Genomic DNA, 17,601 nt, shown 5'->3' with positions numbered 1-17,601 from the left:
CCTGGGTGGCTCAGTGGGTTAAGCCTCTGCTTCAGCTCAGGTCATGATCCCAGGGTCCTGGGATCAAGCCCTGCACTGGCCTCTCTGCTCCGTGGGGAGCCTGCTTCCTCTACTCTCTCTCTCTCTTTTTCTCTCTCGCCTGCCTCTCTGCCTACTTGTGATCTCTATCAAATAAATAAATAAAATCTTAACAAAAAAGATTTTATTTATTTATTTGACACAGAGAGATAGTAAGAGCAGGAACTTAAGCAGGGGAGTGGGTGAGGGAGAAGCAGGCTTCCTGCCTAGCAGGGAGCCTGATGCAGGGCTCGATCCCAGGACCCTGGGATCATGACCTGAGTTGAAGGCAGAGGCTTGATGAGTGAGCCGCCCAGGTACCCCAGATTATGCTAAATTAAAAAAAAATTTTTTTTAAGTAATCTCTACACCCAACCCGGGGCTCCAATTCATGACCCTGGAATTCGGCTGTCATGCTCCACTGACTGAGTCAGCCAGGGCCCCATTTGTATATATTCTTTTTTTAAAAAATTTATGTATTTATGTATATATTCTTTAGTGAACTATCCAGTGCTTCTGTAGACTCTTTTACTGAGTTGTCTTTTTTCTTTTGTAAAAGTTTGAAAAAAAAGTTCTGGATGCATGAAAAGTTTAAAAAATCTCCCCTCCCTCCCAAAAGCAATAAAAAGAAAATTCAAATGCCTAGTCAGAATCAAACACCGAAGTGTATAGAGACAGACATACGCTATTTTATTTATAAACTCACCCTGCTCAGAGTCTTCCAAGAGAACCCCTCTTTTAACCAGCTCTTCTCTCGGTTTTCGCATAGATATTTTTCGCTCTAAAACTAATATTAAATTGGAAAACAGCATTCAGAAATGTGGCAGTTAAACAACCATTTTAAGCATTCTAACTCAACAGGTAAAAGAACAAAGTGGTTCAATTTTTCATTCTCTGGAAAGAACAGGAAAACTAAATTCAAATTTAAAAGCATAATTTCTTCCATACCATTCACCATTTGATAAACTTTAATTCCATAAATAAACTTTAATTCCATCAAAACGGCAATCTGGGGATGAGACTATAGTACGTAAGTGAGTGACCCCTTGGTTTTATTCCTGAAAGACTGAATTCCCTCTTCAAATAGAGGGTTACAGAAGCTTGGGAAGAGAATGAGAAAGTTGGATACTTCTAAAGTAAGAAACTCTATAACTCAGAACATATATTTAAATCTTAATGTCTCACCTTCTGATGTCTCTTTGAATTTATCACTACTTTTTTTTTTCCGCCATTTCCAGGGCTTGAAGATCTTGCCAAAACCCGAGAACTTGCTCTTCCTTTTGGTGGGAGGCGTCGTGTCTCCCGCTTCCACACTGTCCATGACCATGCCTGAGTCTGGGGTGGGCTGGCTTGCTTCCTCTGTAGTATGGTGAAAGGCACACAGGGAAAAGAACAGCCAATTTATTACGTCAGCATAACTTCTAAAAGGTCCCTTCCCCTCTCTTCCTGTGGTGGTTGGAAAGGATCAGAGCAATGATAAACAATCATGCAGACAGATTCCTTGACATCACATGGACACCAAACATCAAAATCCGTAACAGATAGATTACTAAGAGGGAAAAGGAACCAAACCAAGCTGACATCATTTTAGGACAAAAATTCAATGAGATGATCATAACCAGCTCAAAATCTCTTAAAAGGCGCGAACACACACACACATACACACACACACAAATGTGAATGTCCTTTCAATATGCATGAGATCTTGCCCCCTTGCAGCCTATCGCTGTTCCCATTCTCATCCTTTTGGCACGGGGTGGGTGGGTGGGGAGGCCTTCCCCGCTAACATTACTGCCTCCGGTGTCACTGAAATGGGGAGTTCCGTCTTGAGTGAGTGAGTCATCATTCTCTACTAAACACTGCCCTCCCTCTGCCCTCCTCTTTCAGGACATTAATAGCTCAGGGCGGGTAACACGTGAAGTGTTAACATCTTCCTTGTATCTGTTTTTTTTTTTTTTAGATTATTTTTTTCCTTTCACAAGACCCTAAGTTTGGAGCAGTGGAAGGAGCCTGGGGCTGGGGCATTACAGACAGTGCCTTAAAATGAAATCTTTTTGGAAAGCAGAGGTGGGATTCCAGTTTGCCTATCACAATAGTACTTTAGGGACAGTCATGATCTTAAAGATATGACAAAAACTGTCACTGACATGGAATTATGTGCGGGACTGAAATGTAAGGCCATGAATCTCTCACAATGACCACACATGCAGGGTTTAGTTAGTTAGCTCTAGTGGCAGAGGAAGGAGCAGCCAAGACTGGGCCAAGAATAATAATAATAATAAAAATAAAAGCAGGAAAGCAACAAAAAAAAAAGCAGGAAGGCAACACAATACAGCTTTGCACTCCACCTACTGTCCCAGGGTTCTCTGGAGAAGTCTAGAGGAGAAGAAAAAAAGAGTCATGAGGAATAACCATCCTGGAATCAAAGTGGAACCTTTACTTAATAGAAATACATCAAGAATCACATATTATATTATCCCATGTAATAAGTTCACATGCTTATTGTACACAATTTCAGATCTGAAGCAAATAACGCTCTTTTTTGGAAGGATAAATGGGCATAATATATGCACTAAAAAAAGTTTCTTTTAATACTGTGGATAGTTTTTCATAAAAGAAAATACATTATCAATAAGCATTTATTACTATTATTAAAGATTTTATTTATTTCTTTGACAGAGAGACAGCGAAAGAGGAAACACAAGAAGGGGGAGTGGGAGAGGGAGAAGCAGACTTCCCATGGAGCAGGGAGCCTGACATGGGGGTCGATCCCAGGATACTGGGATCATGCCCTGAGCCAAAGGCAGACACTTAATGACTGAGCCACCCAGGCGCCCTGCATTTATTATTTTTTTTAAGAAACAGTTGCCAAATTCTATCTTCTTTGGTTGATAGATGTGAGTCTAGGGAAACCTGTTGATGCAAGTCAGATTTACAGAATTGTCACGATCACAGTGACTACAGCAGTGACTGCCGGGTGCATTATTTTTCTGTATGTTGGTGACTTAGGCAAAACAGGGTTCTGGCTACTGAAGGAGATGAGAGGACAATGACTCTTTTCTTCCTAGTTACATGATTTACTTGAACACATCCTGAGTCTCAACTACTTTAATTCCCTCCATAAAATGCAAGAGAATCTAGTTACTATAATGCTGGATCATATATCCCTAAGTTTACTTGCAGAGACATCAGAACAGCTCCTGTCCCAACAATTTCCCCTCTGTGGTACCTGGGATGCACCCCCAGGAGTGGGACCTGGGTGAATACAGGTATCGCTTTTAAGAGTCAGTGCTTTAAGACAGTAAACTCCCAATTATGAAATGTCAATGAGACCTCAAGGCATTTTAAATATGTCCTGTAATATAATATTTAGCATATGTTAATGATGATACTTGCAGAAGTGGAGCTAAGCCACCACTAGGTGTTCATAGTCACCTTACTTGCTAGAGTCAAGGAGGAACTGAGATTTGAAATATCCTGCCACCCACCCACTGAATGGACTTCACTCAGTTCCAAATGATACATAAGAAAATGCCTGTTTGATTAAAAGTAATAGGGAAGATAATATAAAAACTCAACAAAAACAAAACAAAAGAAAACAAAACAACAAACTAACAATATGAAAGAGAAGGTGAGTGCTATGTGATACTTTTACAAAGAAAGACAGCCAGAAGGCTTATGGTAAGAATGGATCACAGACAAGTTCCTGTCAAGTCCCTCAATGAGATATGCCATCTCACTTGGCTGCCGCTATCTTGCCGGGTATCTAACCTAACCACTTCCTCAAGCAGAACTTAGTTCATCCCTTGGAATCCTTCATTATATTGAACAATATTATTTATGTGTTCCCTTTCTCTTATACATTCAAGACAGTAAGACTATGATATCCTTTCAAACATATTCATGCCTACTGGCATATGAACTTAAGACAAGTTCAATTTATATTCAAAAGTACAGCATGTATGGAAAATACCAACAGCTATGATAAAAAGGATTGTGTCTGCCATCACATCTACTGATAAAATAGCCCTTCTCTTTCTTTGTGTAAAGATTATAGTTACTGAATACAAAAAGCAGAGAGAACAGCTTTTTTTTTCCTTTTATGTTTTATGCAAATGTTAATTTTTATGTTTATAAAACTTTTTTTTTAAAAATTTTTGAGAGAGCATGCATGGGACTGAGAGTTGGGGGTAGGGGAAGGGTCAGAAGGAAAGGGAGGGAGAGAATCTTGGGTAGGCTCCACAATCAGCACAGAGCCTGGCATGCGGCTTGATCTCATGACCCTGAAATCATGACCTGAGCTGAGATCAAGAGTCAGATGCTTAACTGACTGAGCCACCCAGGAGCCCCCATGTTTATAAAACTTTTAGAAGAGGACATGCCTCTTGTCTCATGCAGTGGGGGGGGATTCAGCCACACCCAACCCTGACCTGGTTATTATCTCAAATTCATTCATTCTTACATATTCTCATATATTCTTATATTCTCATACTCTCCACGTTCCTCCCCTCCATACGACAAACAGAACGTTAGTATGGTAACTCCTAAATCTGTTCAATTACTTGGTATTAGCTCAGTTACCTTTTCAAAACACAAAATCCTCAGGTAGTGGGATCCAAGAATCTGTTTTTAGAAATCTTCCCAGGTGACTCTTATGATCAGTCAGGTTTGTTAAAGCCAATCCCAGATTATTATCTGCAAACCTTATGCAAGTTCAAAGAGACAGAGGCAGATCTTCTCTGTCTGTAACATAATTCTTTGTTGAAAAAAATAAACTAGAAAATCATGGCATCATTCCAGTGTTTCCCACTTATGTATAAGTATTCCTAAAGAAGAACTATAAGTGTCTTTCCTGTGCCTTTTAGTCTCAGATATAGTTTAAATTAAAAAAAAAAAAGAAAAGAAAAGAAAAAAAAAGTTCACAGTTATTCTTCTTCCAGATTTCTATTAGGTTAATGTCCACTTAGAAACATGGTACAATGGGGCGCCTGGGTGGCTCAGTGGGTTAAGCCGCTGCCTTCGGCTCAGGTCATGATCTCGGAGTCCTGGGATCGAGCCCCGCATCGGGTTCTCTGCTCAGCGGGGAGCCTGCTTCCTCCCTCTCTCTGCCTGCCTCTCTGCCTGCTTGTAATCTCTGTCACATAAATAAATAAAATCTTAAAAAAAAAAAATGGTACATTATGCAGTTGAGGGGAGTGTTTCATGTCTGCCAGCGAAGTCATGTCTTTTAATCACACTATACAAATCATTAATATCTTTTCTCATTTGCTGTTAGCTTGTTCTATCAGTTACTGAGAGAGGTATGTTAACAGCTCTACCTATAAAAATGGGTTTGTCTCTTTTGTTTCTTTTCAGTTCTGCTATTTTTTTGCTTTATATACTTAAAAGCTACATGATTAGATATATACAAACTTAGAGTTATTATATCTTTCTGTTAAATTACCCTTTCATCATTATGAAAGTCCCTATGTCAATCTAGTATCACTTTTGCCTTGATTTTGTTTTTCTATCTAGTTTGACAACTGTCCTTTAGAGTGTTTAGTCCATTTATATTTAATGTTTTTTCTGGCACAGTGGGGTTTAAGTCTACTGTTTTCTATTTCTTTTCTTTTCTTCTTTTATTTTTAAGACTTTATTTATTCATTTCACATAGAGAGAGATCACAAGTAGGCAGAGAGGCAGTGTAGGCAGAGTCGGGGGGGGGCGGGAAGCAGGCTCCCCGCTGAGAGCCCAATGTGGGGCTCGATCCCAGGACCCTGAGATCATGACCCAAGCTGAAGGCAGAGGCTTAAATCGACTGAGCCACCCAGGTGCCCCTGCTATTTATTTTCTATTGGTCTGATTTGTTCTATGAATCCTTGGCTTATTACAATCTACACCCTTAGTACTTTACTTACTTAATAAACAATGGAAGAATTTTACAACATTTCAACTCTATTTACTGTGTTGTTATATTTATTTCTACATAAACAGCAATAATTCACAGCAAACATTATTATTGTTGTGGTTTAATAAACAATATTCTTTTTTTTAAAAAGATTTATTTATTTATTTGACAGAGAGAGAGAGAGAGAGAGATATCACAAGTAGGCAGAGAGGCAGGCAGAGAGAGAGGAAGGGAAGCAGGCTCCCTGCTGAGCAGAGAATCCGATGTGGGACTCGATCCCAGGACCCTGAGATCATGACCTGAGCCGAAGGCAGAGGCTTAACCCACTGAGCCACCCAGGCGCCCAATAAACAATATTGTTTTATATTTCCTACATATTTGCTTTCCCAGGTAATCTTTATTTCCTTCTGTAATCCTGTGCTTATAATTAGGATAATTTTTTAAAAAGATATTTATTTATTTATTTGAGAGAGAGAGAGAGAGAGAATGTGCACACATGTGTTTGCATGGGGGTGGGGAAGGAGAGAAAGAGAGAATCTCAAGCAGATTCTGCGGCTGAGTACAGACTGCAAAGTGGGGCTCTATCTCACAACCATGAGATCATGACCTGAGATGAAATCAAGAATCAGATGCTTAACTAACTGAGCCACCCAGGTTCTCCTACAATGAGGATAATTTATATCATCATTTTTGAAGGGTATTTTCACGGGGTATAGTATTTTCAGTTCCGAGTTTAGTTTTTTTTGTTGTTTATTAAATTGCAATATTTTATAAATGTCATTTAATTGGCTTTTTTTCTCCTGATGGACTGCTTTTCTTTGCATATTTCATTCTTTTAATGCATTCTCTTTGCCTATAGTGTGATATAAGTGGGGTTCTTTTTTTTTTTAAGATTTTATTTATTTATTTCACAGACAGAGATCACAAGTAGGCAGAGAGGCAGGCAAAGAGAGGGGAGGAAGCAGGCTCCCTGCTGAGCAGAGAGCCTGATGTGGGGCTCGATCCCAGGACCCCAGGATCATGACCTGAGCCAAAGGCAGAGGCTTTAACCCATTGAGCCACCCAGATGCCCCTATAAGTGAGATTCAAATCCAAGCCTCTGACTTTATTATTATTTTTTAAAGATTTTATTTATTTATTTGAGAGAGAGAAAGAACACGAGCATGGTGAAGGGCAGAGGGAGAAGCAGGCTCCCTGCTGAGAAGGGAGCCCAGTGTGGGACTTGATCCTGGGACTTCGGGATCATGATTGGAGCTGAAGACAGATGCCCAACCAACTGAGTTACCCAGGCACCCCAAGTCTCTGACTTTAAAAGTATATGATCCTTTCAATCATGTTGCCATCAGAATAAAGATTAAGCTGAAATCTTACAAGTCTTTCCAATATTTGGCTTCGTTTGTTAGCAAAAGTTTTTAGAATGTAATTTACTAAGCTGGCACATTATACGACTTAATTCTTACACAACCTGATGATAGGTATTAATCTCTATTTTAAAGATTTTATTTGAGAGAGAGATAGAGAGAACATGAGCAGGGGAGCAGGCAGAGAGGAGAGAGAGAGAGAACCCAGAGCAGATTCCATACTGAGGGCAGAGCCCAAAGCAGGGTTCAATCCCACAACCCAATCATGACCCAACCTGAAACCAAGAGTCAGATGCTCAACCGATCAGGCCACCCAGGCACCCCAATCTCACATTTTATATAATTTAATAAGTTTGGTTTTCATCTCAGATATTGCTCACTACCAAAATTTATGAAGGGTAGAAAGTCTAAAATTTAGTTTCTTACTGAAGCCTCCTTATAAACAAATTTGCCACTCCATTATAATTACTTCAAATTTCAATAGGTACTTTATCAATTCTTTGTTTACTTCTCTTAGAAATGACTGCTTTGTACTTAAATTGGATGTAGCAATCAACTTGTATGATTTGGATCAGCATTGCACATTATTTTTACATCAGACTACTGATTTTTTTTTTTTAATTTATAAATGAGTCTTTTTTCACTGACTACTCTGTACCATAATTCTTTAGATCTCACTTTAAGTTGAGACAGATAAATTCTTCATGCTTTGATAGGGTATGTGGGAGAGTGAGATAGAACTTGAAGTGATACTCTCAAGTATGGGAATAGTCTGGCAGTGCTCTGGAAACTCAACTTTCAGGCATTATTCAAGAGGAACACCTATAACTGATTAAAATAGTGTTGATAAAGTTCTTCACACACACTCATTGCTTAACTGCCTGCTGAAAGAAATAAATGCTGAATCAAGGGAGTGTTCTCATAGATGAAAGATAGCAGAAAAAGGAGAAAGGGAATCCCATTAATCATTCCTAATGAAAAAGGAAAGAAGCAAATCATCTTGTCTTTTCTCCCCACAGACTTATTTTGACATCAGAGGAAAACCACAAAAATTGATTCCATCAAATGTCCTACATATGATGGGTGGGATCTTCAAGTAATTAAATGATAATGGTGAGGCAGCCAGTCAAGCCTTCTCAGCTCAAGTCCAAGAGTATTTTTAAAAAGGGAAGAAGGCAGCAGACTGAAAATAGACTAAGGTAAAATTCATGGGCAAGATCTATACCACAGTCTGCTTAAATCCATATTTGAAGAGTCTAGGAAACAGGTATTGGTCCCCCATTGCCAAATTCCATCTGGGCATATATTCTTTTGTTATCTGAATAGGTATTATTTGTAACTAGACTAATGGCCAGGGTTATGCACATATTTTTTAAATTTTAACTTCAACTTTGTCTAAAATATGTAAGACCATTTTGTCCATTAAAAGCCTAAATATACAGGTACCTGAGTGACTCAGTGGGTTAAAGCCTCTGCCTTTAGCTCAGATCATGATCCCAGGGTTCTGGGATCGAGCCCCGCATTGGGCTCTCTGCTTAGCAGGAAGCCTGCTTCCCTTCCTCTCTCTCTCTGCCTGCCTCTCTGCCTACTTGTGATCTCTGTCAAAACAAAACAAAACAAAACAAAAACTCTAAAAAACCCCACCCTAAATATAAAAAAAAGCCTAAATATCATAACATATTTACACAAAAGTCTAGAAAAATCAGCTTTAGAAGATAGAAACTGCCTGGAGATGTTATTTCTGATAGTGTTATTTAAGGTAGTACATAACTTGCGAAGTCTTAAATATACAATTCATATATGAACAAATAAACTGAAAAACTTACATAAAACAATATATAATCGCTAAAACTAAGTTTCCAGAATAATTAATAACCCTAGGTTAAAAGTAGAAGATGGGGTGCCTGGGTGGCTCAGTTGGTTTTTTTAGAATGGGTTTTTTTTTTTTTTTAAAGATTTTATTTATTTATTTGACAGAGAGAGATCACAAGTAGATGGAGAGGCAGGCAGAGAGAGAGAGATGGAAGCAGGCTCCCCGCTGAGCAGAGAGCCCGATGCGGGACTCGATCCCAGGACCCTGAGATCATGACCTGAGCCGAAGGCAGCGGCTTAACCCACTGAGCCACCCAGGCGCCCTAGAATGGTTTTTTTTAGGCCTGTCTGCCTTCAGCTCAGGTCATGATCTCCAGGTCCTAGGATCAAGACCCATGTCTGGCTCCCTGCAGTGGGGAGTCTGCTTCAGCTTCTCCCTCTCCCTCTGCTCTGTTGCCACCCCCTACCCCGGCTCATGCACTCTCCTTCTCAAATAAATAAATAAAATCTTAAAAAAAAAAAGCAGAACTTAAATCTATATGTAAATCATCCACATCATATTATCTAAACTATGCCAAAATATGTTAAAAAGAAGAATGGAAGGAGCTAAACCAAAAAGTAAATATTTTGCTGGTATAATTATGGAAATTAGTGTTTCTTCTTTCTAGCTTATATATACAGATAGATATCATGACCTGAGCCAAAATCAAGAGTCAGATGCTCAACTGACTGAGCCACCCAAGTGCCCCCCTTTAAAAAATTTTTAATGGCATGATTACACCTCAAATTTATTCTGTACTCACAAATAAAGGGCTGAGAGAAGTGAATTTGAAATTGTTCCTAAGCGAATTTGCACATCAACCACTTCTCAACCACTTTGATTTTATGAACATCTCTCTCCAGTTCCAATTTAAACACAAAAATACAGGCCTGGAGTCACATTTGGATATGCTCTTGTTTCTGCTTAAATTAATGGCCCTATGGAAGGGTGTCTGGGTGGCTCAGTCGGTAAACTGCTGCTACCCCTGGCTTGTGCTCTCTGTCAAATAGATAAATAAAATCTTAAAAAAAATTTTTTATTTTAAAGATTTTTATTTATTTATTTGACAGACAGAGATCACAGGCAGGCAGAGAGGCAGGCAGAGAGAGAAGGAGGGGAAGCAGGCTCCCGCCGAGCAGAGAGCCCAATGCGGGGCTTGATCCCCTGGGATCATGACCTGAGCCGAAGGCAGAGGCTTTAACCCGCTGAGCCACCCAGGCGCCCCTAAATAAAATTAATAAAATATTTTAAAAAAATAAATAAAATGGCCCTACGGCTCCATTCTGTTTTCCATGAGAGCCAAAACAAGGTAGTTTTCCTCCTTGCTTCCCTTTGTTTGTCAGAACACTGGGTCTATCATACTGGCTATAGTTTTATGATTTTGTGTTTTAAAGAAAACACCTTTTTCTTTGAATCATGCAGCTGCAGCCCACAAGGAAAGCACGTTAGAATTGGAGGTCTTGGTGTTTCTTGGAGGTAGTGGATGTTAGGAAAGGAAGATAACTAGCCAAATTACACTTTGGAGTTTCTGATTTGAGTAGTACCTGGACACTATGCCCTTGTATTTAAACTACCTACTCCCTCACTCAAGTTGTAGCACCTCAAATTTCATAGGCTTGTTTCTTACACCATGTATTATACAGAGTTCTAGTACTTTCTTTTTCAGCCCTCGGGTTTTTCCTCGTCAACATTTATTTATTTTTATTTTTTAAAAAAGATATTTATTTATTTGACAGAGTTCACAAGTAGGCAGAGAGGCAGGTAGAGAGAGAGAGAGAGAGAGAGAGAGAGAGGAGGAAGCAGGCTCCCCGCTGAGCAGAGAGTCCGAAGTGGGACTCTATCCCAGAACCCTGGGATCATGACCTGAGCCGAAGGCAGAGGCTTTAACCCACTGAGCCACCCAGGCGCCCTCCTCATCAACATTTAATTCAGGCTTTTTAGTTTCAGTTTAGTTGTTTCAGATGAATTTCTGGGGTGACTTTTAAATAAATGTATAATATTATTAAAAATCATGTAACACCGTCTTCTTCAGATGAAGTAACTATTAGCTGTAGTTACGTGTATCTACATTACTTGCTAGTGATAAGGATAAAACAGGGTTAAACAAAAAGCCCTAGGAGGTTTTAGAATCTGATTTAGAATCAAGTCTTCAGGATTTTCCAAAACAAAATTATTTATTTATTTATTTATTTGAGAGAAACAGAGAGAGAGAGAGAACATGAGCTGGGGGAAGAGCAGAGGGAGAGGCGCAAGCAGACTCAGGCTGACTGTGAGCCCAACGGGGAGCTCAACCTCATGACCCTTAGATCGTGGCCTGAGCCGAAATCAAGAGTCAGACGTCCAACCGACTGAGCCACCCAGGAGCCTCTATAACCAATTTTTTTTTTAAAAGATTTTATTTATTTATTTGACAAAGATCACAAGTAGGCAGAGAAGCAGGCAGAGAGAGACGAAGGGAAGCAGGCTCCCTGCTGAGCAGAGAGCCCGATGCGGGGTTCGATCCCAGGACCCTGGGATCATGACCTGAGCCAAAGGCAGAGGCTTTAATCTACTGAGCCACCCAGGCACCCCCTCTATAACCAATTCTTAATCATCCGTGTTGGATGGTAAGGTAAGGCACAGGCAACTGGAGTCAACAGAAGACTTAGTTTTTAGAACAGCCTTCACTACCCTCCTCCCTTCATTAGGCTTGGCAATAAGCAACAAAATGATCGTGTCTCAGTTCCACCTCTATTTCTTGTACCTTATTAAGTTTTAAAATGTTTAAAGTACATAAAGCTCTCTCCTTTTGCCCACAGAGCTTTTATAATAATCAGTCTTTCAAAATATTTATTTATTTTAAAATATTTATTTATTTATTTATTTGACAGAGATCACACGTTGGCAGAGAGGCAGGCAGAGAGAGGGGGTAAGCAGGCTCCCCGGCTGAGTAGAGAGTACCCTGGGATCATGATCTGAGCCGAAGGCAGAAGCTTAACCCACTGAGCCACCCAGGCGCCCCACCAGTTTTGTTTTTTTTTTTTTAAGATTTTATTTATTTATTTGACAGAGAAAGAGAGATCACAAGTAGGCACAGAGGCAGGGAGACAGAGAAAGGGAAAGAGGCTTCCCGACAGGAAAAGAGCCCAATGCAGGGCTCTATCCCAGGACCCTGAGATCATGACCTGAGCCGAAGGCAGAGGCTTAACCCACTGAGCCACCTGGGCGCCCCAATAACCAGATTTTTTGTCCAAAATTTAAAAATCTATAGTTTTGTGCAACAAGATACATACTTCCTTATCAAGAAGTCATCAATTATTTTTAAAAGAATTTTTAAAAAATTTGCATTGTGCTTGAGCTCACAACCCTGAGATCAAGACCTGAGGTGAGATCAAAGGTTAGAAGCTTAACTGAATGAGCCACCCAGGTGCCCCACAATTATCTTTTTTAAGTTTAAGGTATACAGCTTGACTTGACTGTATACCATAATTGACTGTGATCAATTATTTTTATAATCTAATCTGTGTTTTTCTTTTTTTACACCCACGGAGTTTGAAAAAGATCTTGTGTTTATACAAGCATTTTAACAACATCAAAACTTTGTAAATGGAGAACAGTAATTTGTGGTACTTACACTATTGCATTTATTCATTTTTTGCCTTCTAAAAGAGGATTATTGTTGGATTTAAAGAACTGTTTTAGAAAACTATAACAAAAGTACAGAAAGCAAAAGCTGCTGCTAATGAACAAAGCAGGCTTTGTTTAGAGCACGCCCACAACTTCCCTTGGAAATGCTGTAAAGTTCTGACCTTCGGGAAAGAAATATGGGCAAAGAGCTGAAGAAGATAGTCAGGGAGAAGATCTTGCTCTGTATCTGCAGGGACAGATAGGTCTGGGATTCCAGCTCCAGTAAAGTATCATGATCTGATCATGACTGCAACAAGACGGGATGCCCTTGGCAACCTGATGTGTATGCTTTTTTGATAAAAATTCCAAATTGAGAGTAAGGTTTTATAGTGAGGTGTCAGAAAATAATATATTCTCTCATGGAAAAAAGGCTTAAACTTTCCAAAGTTTCCCTGCAAGTAAAAAAGGAGCTACTGAGAAAATCCACCGGAACAGAGAAGGGGCAATAATTTTTGGTTGGTAGTCTACACTTGATACCAAAAATCCTATAAGGAGTCCATGACAGACCCCTATACTAATTGCTTCCTCCTCATTCCTGATTACATGTGGAAAGTGTGACTATTCCTTTTTTCTCAGAAGAAAGCATTTATTGTTACACCTAGATGAGTATGAAAAATGTTTTTGTTAATTCTCATGACCAAATAATGCCAAGTGTTTTTCTTCAAAGTGTTATTTTTTTTAAAAAGATTATTCATTTATCTATTTGACAGAGACAGACACAAGAGGGAACACAAGCACGGGGAGTGGGAGAGGAAGAGGCAGGCTCCCTACCAAGAAGGGAGCCCGACATGAGGCCTGTTCCCAGGACCCTGGAACCATGACCTGAACCAAAGGCAGATGCCCAATGACTGAACCATCCAGGCACCCCGAAGTAGTTTATTTTTAATTAACCCACCTACTATTTATTCCTCTGTTAATATTGTTACATAGCTACCCTAGATTTTATTCATCCAACAATCTCCTTACTGATTTTTGCCTCCAAATAACCATGTTTCTAAATCACCTTGCCCCAAATGACTCCATCATCACCCATAACTACAAATTTTAGAGCAAAATGAATCAAATGGTGATGGAAAATGAATGTAGAAAAGAGGAAATATTATAATATTGTATCTATTTTTTTAAAAAAGATTTATTTATTTATTTGACAGACAGAGCTCACAAGCAGGAAGAGAGACAGGCAGAGAGAGAGAGAGGAGGAAGCAGGCTCCCTGCTGAGCAGAGAGCCCAATGTGGGGCTCAATCCCAGGACCCTGAGATCATGACCTGAGCCAAAGGCAGAGGCTTTAAATCACTGAGCCACCCAGGCGCCCCTATAATACTGTATTTTTTAAAGCAATACATTCTTATCTAAATGTTTAAAAAAAATGTATAATTAGTGAATGAGAGGCAAACAAAAGGTCAAAAAGAAAAAAAAAAAACCCACAAACACAAAGATGTAAAACAGAAAGGCAGAGAGAAAGAAAATTTCAGACTAGAATTTATTAAAATTCTTTGGTCTTGGGGACCTGGGTGGCTCAGTCCGTTAAGTGACTGACTCTTGATTTTAGCTCAGGTCATGACCTCAGGGTCATGAGATTGACCTCATTCGGGGATCTATGCTGGGCACGGAGCCTGCTTGGGATTCTCCTTCTCCTTTCTTCTGCCCCTTCCTTCTCTAAAAAATAAATAACAATAAAATAAAATAAAATTCTTTGGTCTTGTGCGCAATTTAAGGATGTGTGCTAATTACAATTAGCTGGCTGTTTTAATGTGATACATAGTAAAGGATATTAATGAAGACAGAAACAGATTTTATGTTGATCAAGAAATACAAAGTATTATTACTTGAAGGTTTTTTTTTTCTCCCAAAGGACCTTATTTATTTGACACAGAGAGAGAAAGAGAAAGAGAGAGAGAAGCAGGCAGGACACTGGGATCATGACCTGAGCCGAATGCAGACGCTTAACTGACTGAGGCACTCAGGTGCCTCTACTTGAAAGTTTTATTTGAGAAAATATAAAGGCTTCTGCTATGGACATATTTCACTTGAGGATGATTATTTTTATACAAACCACTGAGGATAACTTAATTTCTTTGAATGGATATTACAGCATAAATTCCTTCTCTGTATTTAAATAATCAATTAGGGGACACCTGGGTGCCCAACCTAGTACCATGAATTTTATTATTAGTTTTTTAAAAAGATTTTATTTACTTGACAGAGAGAGACATAGTGAGTGAGAGAGGGAACACAAGCAGGGGGAGTGGGAGAGGGAGAAGCAGGCTTCCTGCTGAGCAGGGAGCCTGATGCGGGGCTTGATTCCAAGACTCTGGGATCACGACCAGAGCCGAAGGCATGCTTAATGACTGAGCCACCCAGGTGCCCCATTTATTACTTTTTTAAAGTAAATTCTACCCCCAGAATGGGACTTGAACTCACAACCTCAAGACCAAGAGTCTCATGCTCTACCAACTGAGCCAGCCGGGTGCCCCAGTACCATCAGTCTCAAAAGCTCAAAACTACTATATTATAGGCCTAGAACTGTAAAAAATGATTTTTTTTATAAAGATTTTATTTATTTATTTGACAGAGATCACAAGCAGGCAGAGAGGCAGGCAGAGAGAGAGGAGGAAGCAGGCTCCCTGCCGAGCAGAGAGCCCGATGCGGGCCTCGATCCCAGGACCCTGAGATCATGACCTGAGCCGAAGGCAGCGGCTTAACCCACTGAGCCACCCAGGCGCCATGAACTGTAAAAAATGATTTAAATCTTCATTTACTTTGTACATTTATCCTTCCAAAGAATCTGGTAAGACTTTTCACATGCCCATTCACTGAAATGCTTTTTAAATTTCATAAAGAAACAGTTAAGTTTGGTAAAAGCCTTTTCTTATTAAGATTTTTAAAAATTTACTCAACAGAGAAAGAGACAGTGAGAGAGGGAACAGAAGCAGGGGGAGTGGGAGAGGAAGAAGTAGGCTTCCTATGGAGTAGGGAGCCTGCCTGAGCCGAAGGCAGACGCTTAGCACTGAGGCCCCCAGGTGCCCCTGGTAAAAGCCTTTAAACCAGTGATGTAGTCCTCAAAGTTGTCAGTGTTGACCCTTCATGACCTGGCTCTGGTTTGCTCAAATAGAATAAATCCTGAATTATAAGAACTATAATTGGGACATCTGTCTGGCCCAGCCAGTGGAGTGTGAGACTCTTGATCTCGGGGTTGTGTGTTCAAGCCCCAAACTGGGTGGAGAGATTATTTAAAAAGAAAATCTTTAAAAAAAAAAAAGAAAAGAAAAGAAAAGAAAGAAAAGCAGTGCCTAGGTGGCTCAGTGAGTTAAGCCTCTGCCTTCGGCTCAGGTCTTGATCCCAGGGTCCTGGGATCGAGCCCGGCATTGGGCTCTCTGCTCAGCAGGGAGCCTGCTTCCTCCTCTCTCTATGCCTGCCTCTCTGCCTACTTGTGATCTCTCTATCAAATAAATAAATAAAATCTTAAAAAAAAAGAAAGAAAAGAAATATAATAGAATGCAGTCTGTCCACTAAAATAGCTTACAGCCACCTATGAATCATCGAGGAAATAGGAAATAAAACCCAAAAGTTAAATCTAGAGAGAACATAAAAATCTGAAGTACCTGAGTGATTTCTATTTTTTCTTCATGGGTCTCTTCTAAGGACTATTGGTAGAAAAACTGATAAATTTGATGCTCACTTTTTAACAAATAAATATATCAAACTTTACCTACTCAGATGAGTTATTTTATATATCGATATTAGATGGGCATTTTTCCTAAGTTAGTTATAACCTACTAGTAAGTTAAACCTCCTTACCCATTTCTTGCTTTTCAAACATCCTTACCCATTTCTTGGAAATGAATTCATTGCCATCTCATAGATAAATGTCTAGATCCTTATTTATCCTTATTAATCAAGAATGACAGGAGAATTTACTAGCCCCAAAGTGAATTTACCAAATTCAGGAGAGTGGTTACCTCTGAGAGCACAGAAACAAAGTGTCATCACAAGGGAATGCAGGCAGAGAGATAGGGGATGAGGTGGGATCTCTCTTTTTAATTCCATTTCTTAAGCTGGGGAGGGGCTGCAGAGGTTCCTTTATTTATATTTTTCCCTATGCCTTTTTCTTTTTCTATTTATAAAACATTTCATTAAAATTTTTTTAAAAAAATTAAAAATTGGGGCACCTGGGTGGCTCAGTGGGTTAAAGCCTCTGCTTTCGGCTCGGGTCATGATCCCAGGATCCTGGGGAGCCTGGTTTCCCCACCACCACCCCCTGCCACTGTCCCTGCCTGCTTCTCTGCTGTGATCTCTGTCAAGTAAATAAATAAAATCTTTAAAAAAAAATTAAAAATTGCTGGTGATCAAGGTAAAGTGAATCAAGTCCTGACTTTGGTCCTAAAAATCTGTCGCTTAATGATCCACTCTGTGATCCACGTGCTTTAGTTCCTGTAAAACATGAAAAATACTCTGTAGGAATTTCATCTGGCAAGTTCTCACCAGGAAAACACCCTTTTAGAAATTAAATAATATTAAATCACAAGACATTTGAGAATGTTACCTGTGTTCTCACACTTTTAAACTTTTCTTTAAAGTCATCAATGTTTTTCATTTCTGGGGGAAAAAAAAAAAAAAAAAGCAGCCTAGGACTGAACATGTTTTCTGGTGCTTCCTAAATCAAAGAGAAGGTGTAAATCTTTTTTTTTTTTTTTTAAAAGATTTTATTTATTTATTTGACAGAGAGAAATCACAAGTAGTCGGAGAGGCAGGCAGAGAGAGAGAGAGAGAGGGAAGC

At 39.5% G+C, this 17,601-nt stretch overlaps 1 protein-coding gene across 4 annotated transcripts in view; it reads right to left on the bottom strand.

Annotated features, from left to right (window-relative positions):
* PHACTR4 (phosphatase and actin regulator 4) overlaps positions 1-17,601 on the bottom strand; it is a 110,986-nt gene that overhangs the window by 36,353 nt on the left and 57,032 nt on the right. For 2 of the 4 annotated variants that reach the window (XM_044237579.1, XM_044237577.1), the window contains 2 exons: positions 1,243-1,416; positions 764-844 (listed from right to left, as the gene is read on the bottom strand). In XM_044237579.1, coding sequence (XP_044093514.1) covers positions 764-844; positions 1,243-1,416 — 255 coding nt within the window. Of the gene's footprint in view, positions 1-763; positions 845-1,242; positions 1,417-2,405; positions 2,434-17,601 lie in introns of all 4 variants that reach the window. The other 2 variants (XM_044237578.1, XM_044237580.1) reach the window with 2 other exon arrangements.

This window comes from Neovison vison, chromosome 2 (genome assembly GCF_020171115.1).
Source record: "Neovison vison isolate M4711 chromosome 2, ASM_NN_V1, whole genome shotgun sequence".
Lineage (NCBI taxonomy): Eukaryota > Metazoa > Chordata > Mammalia > Carnivora > Mustelidae > Neogale > Neogale vison.
Note: the sequence above shows the minus strand (reverse complement) of the source record. Positions and strands in the feature narration are given on the sequence as shown.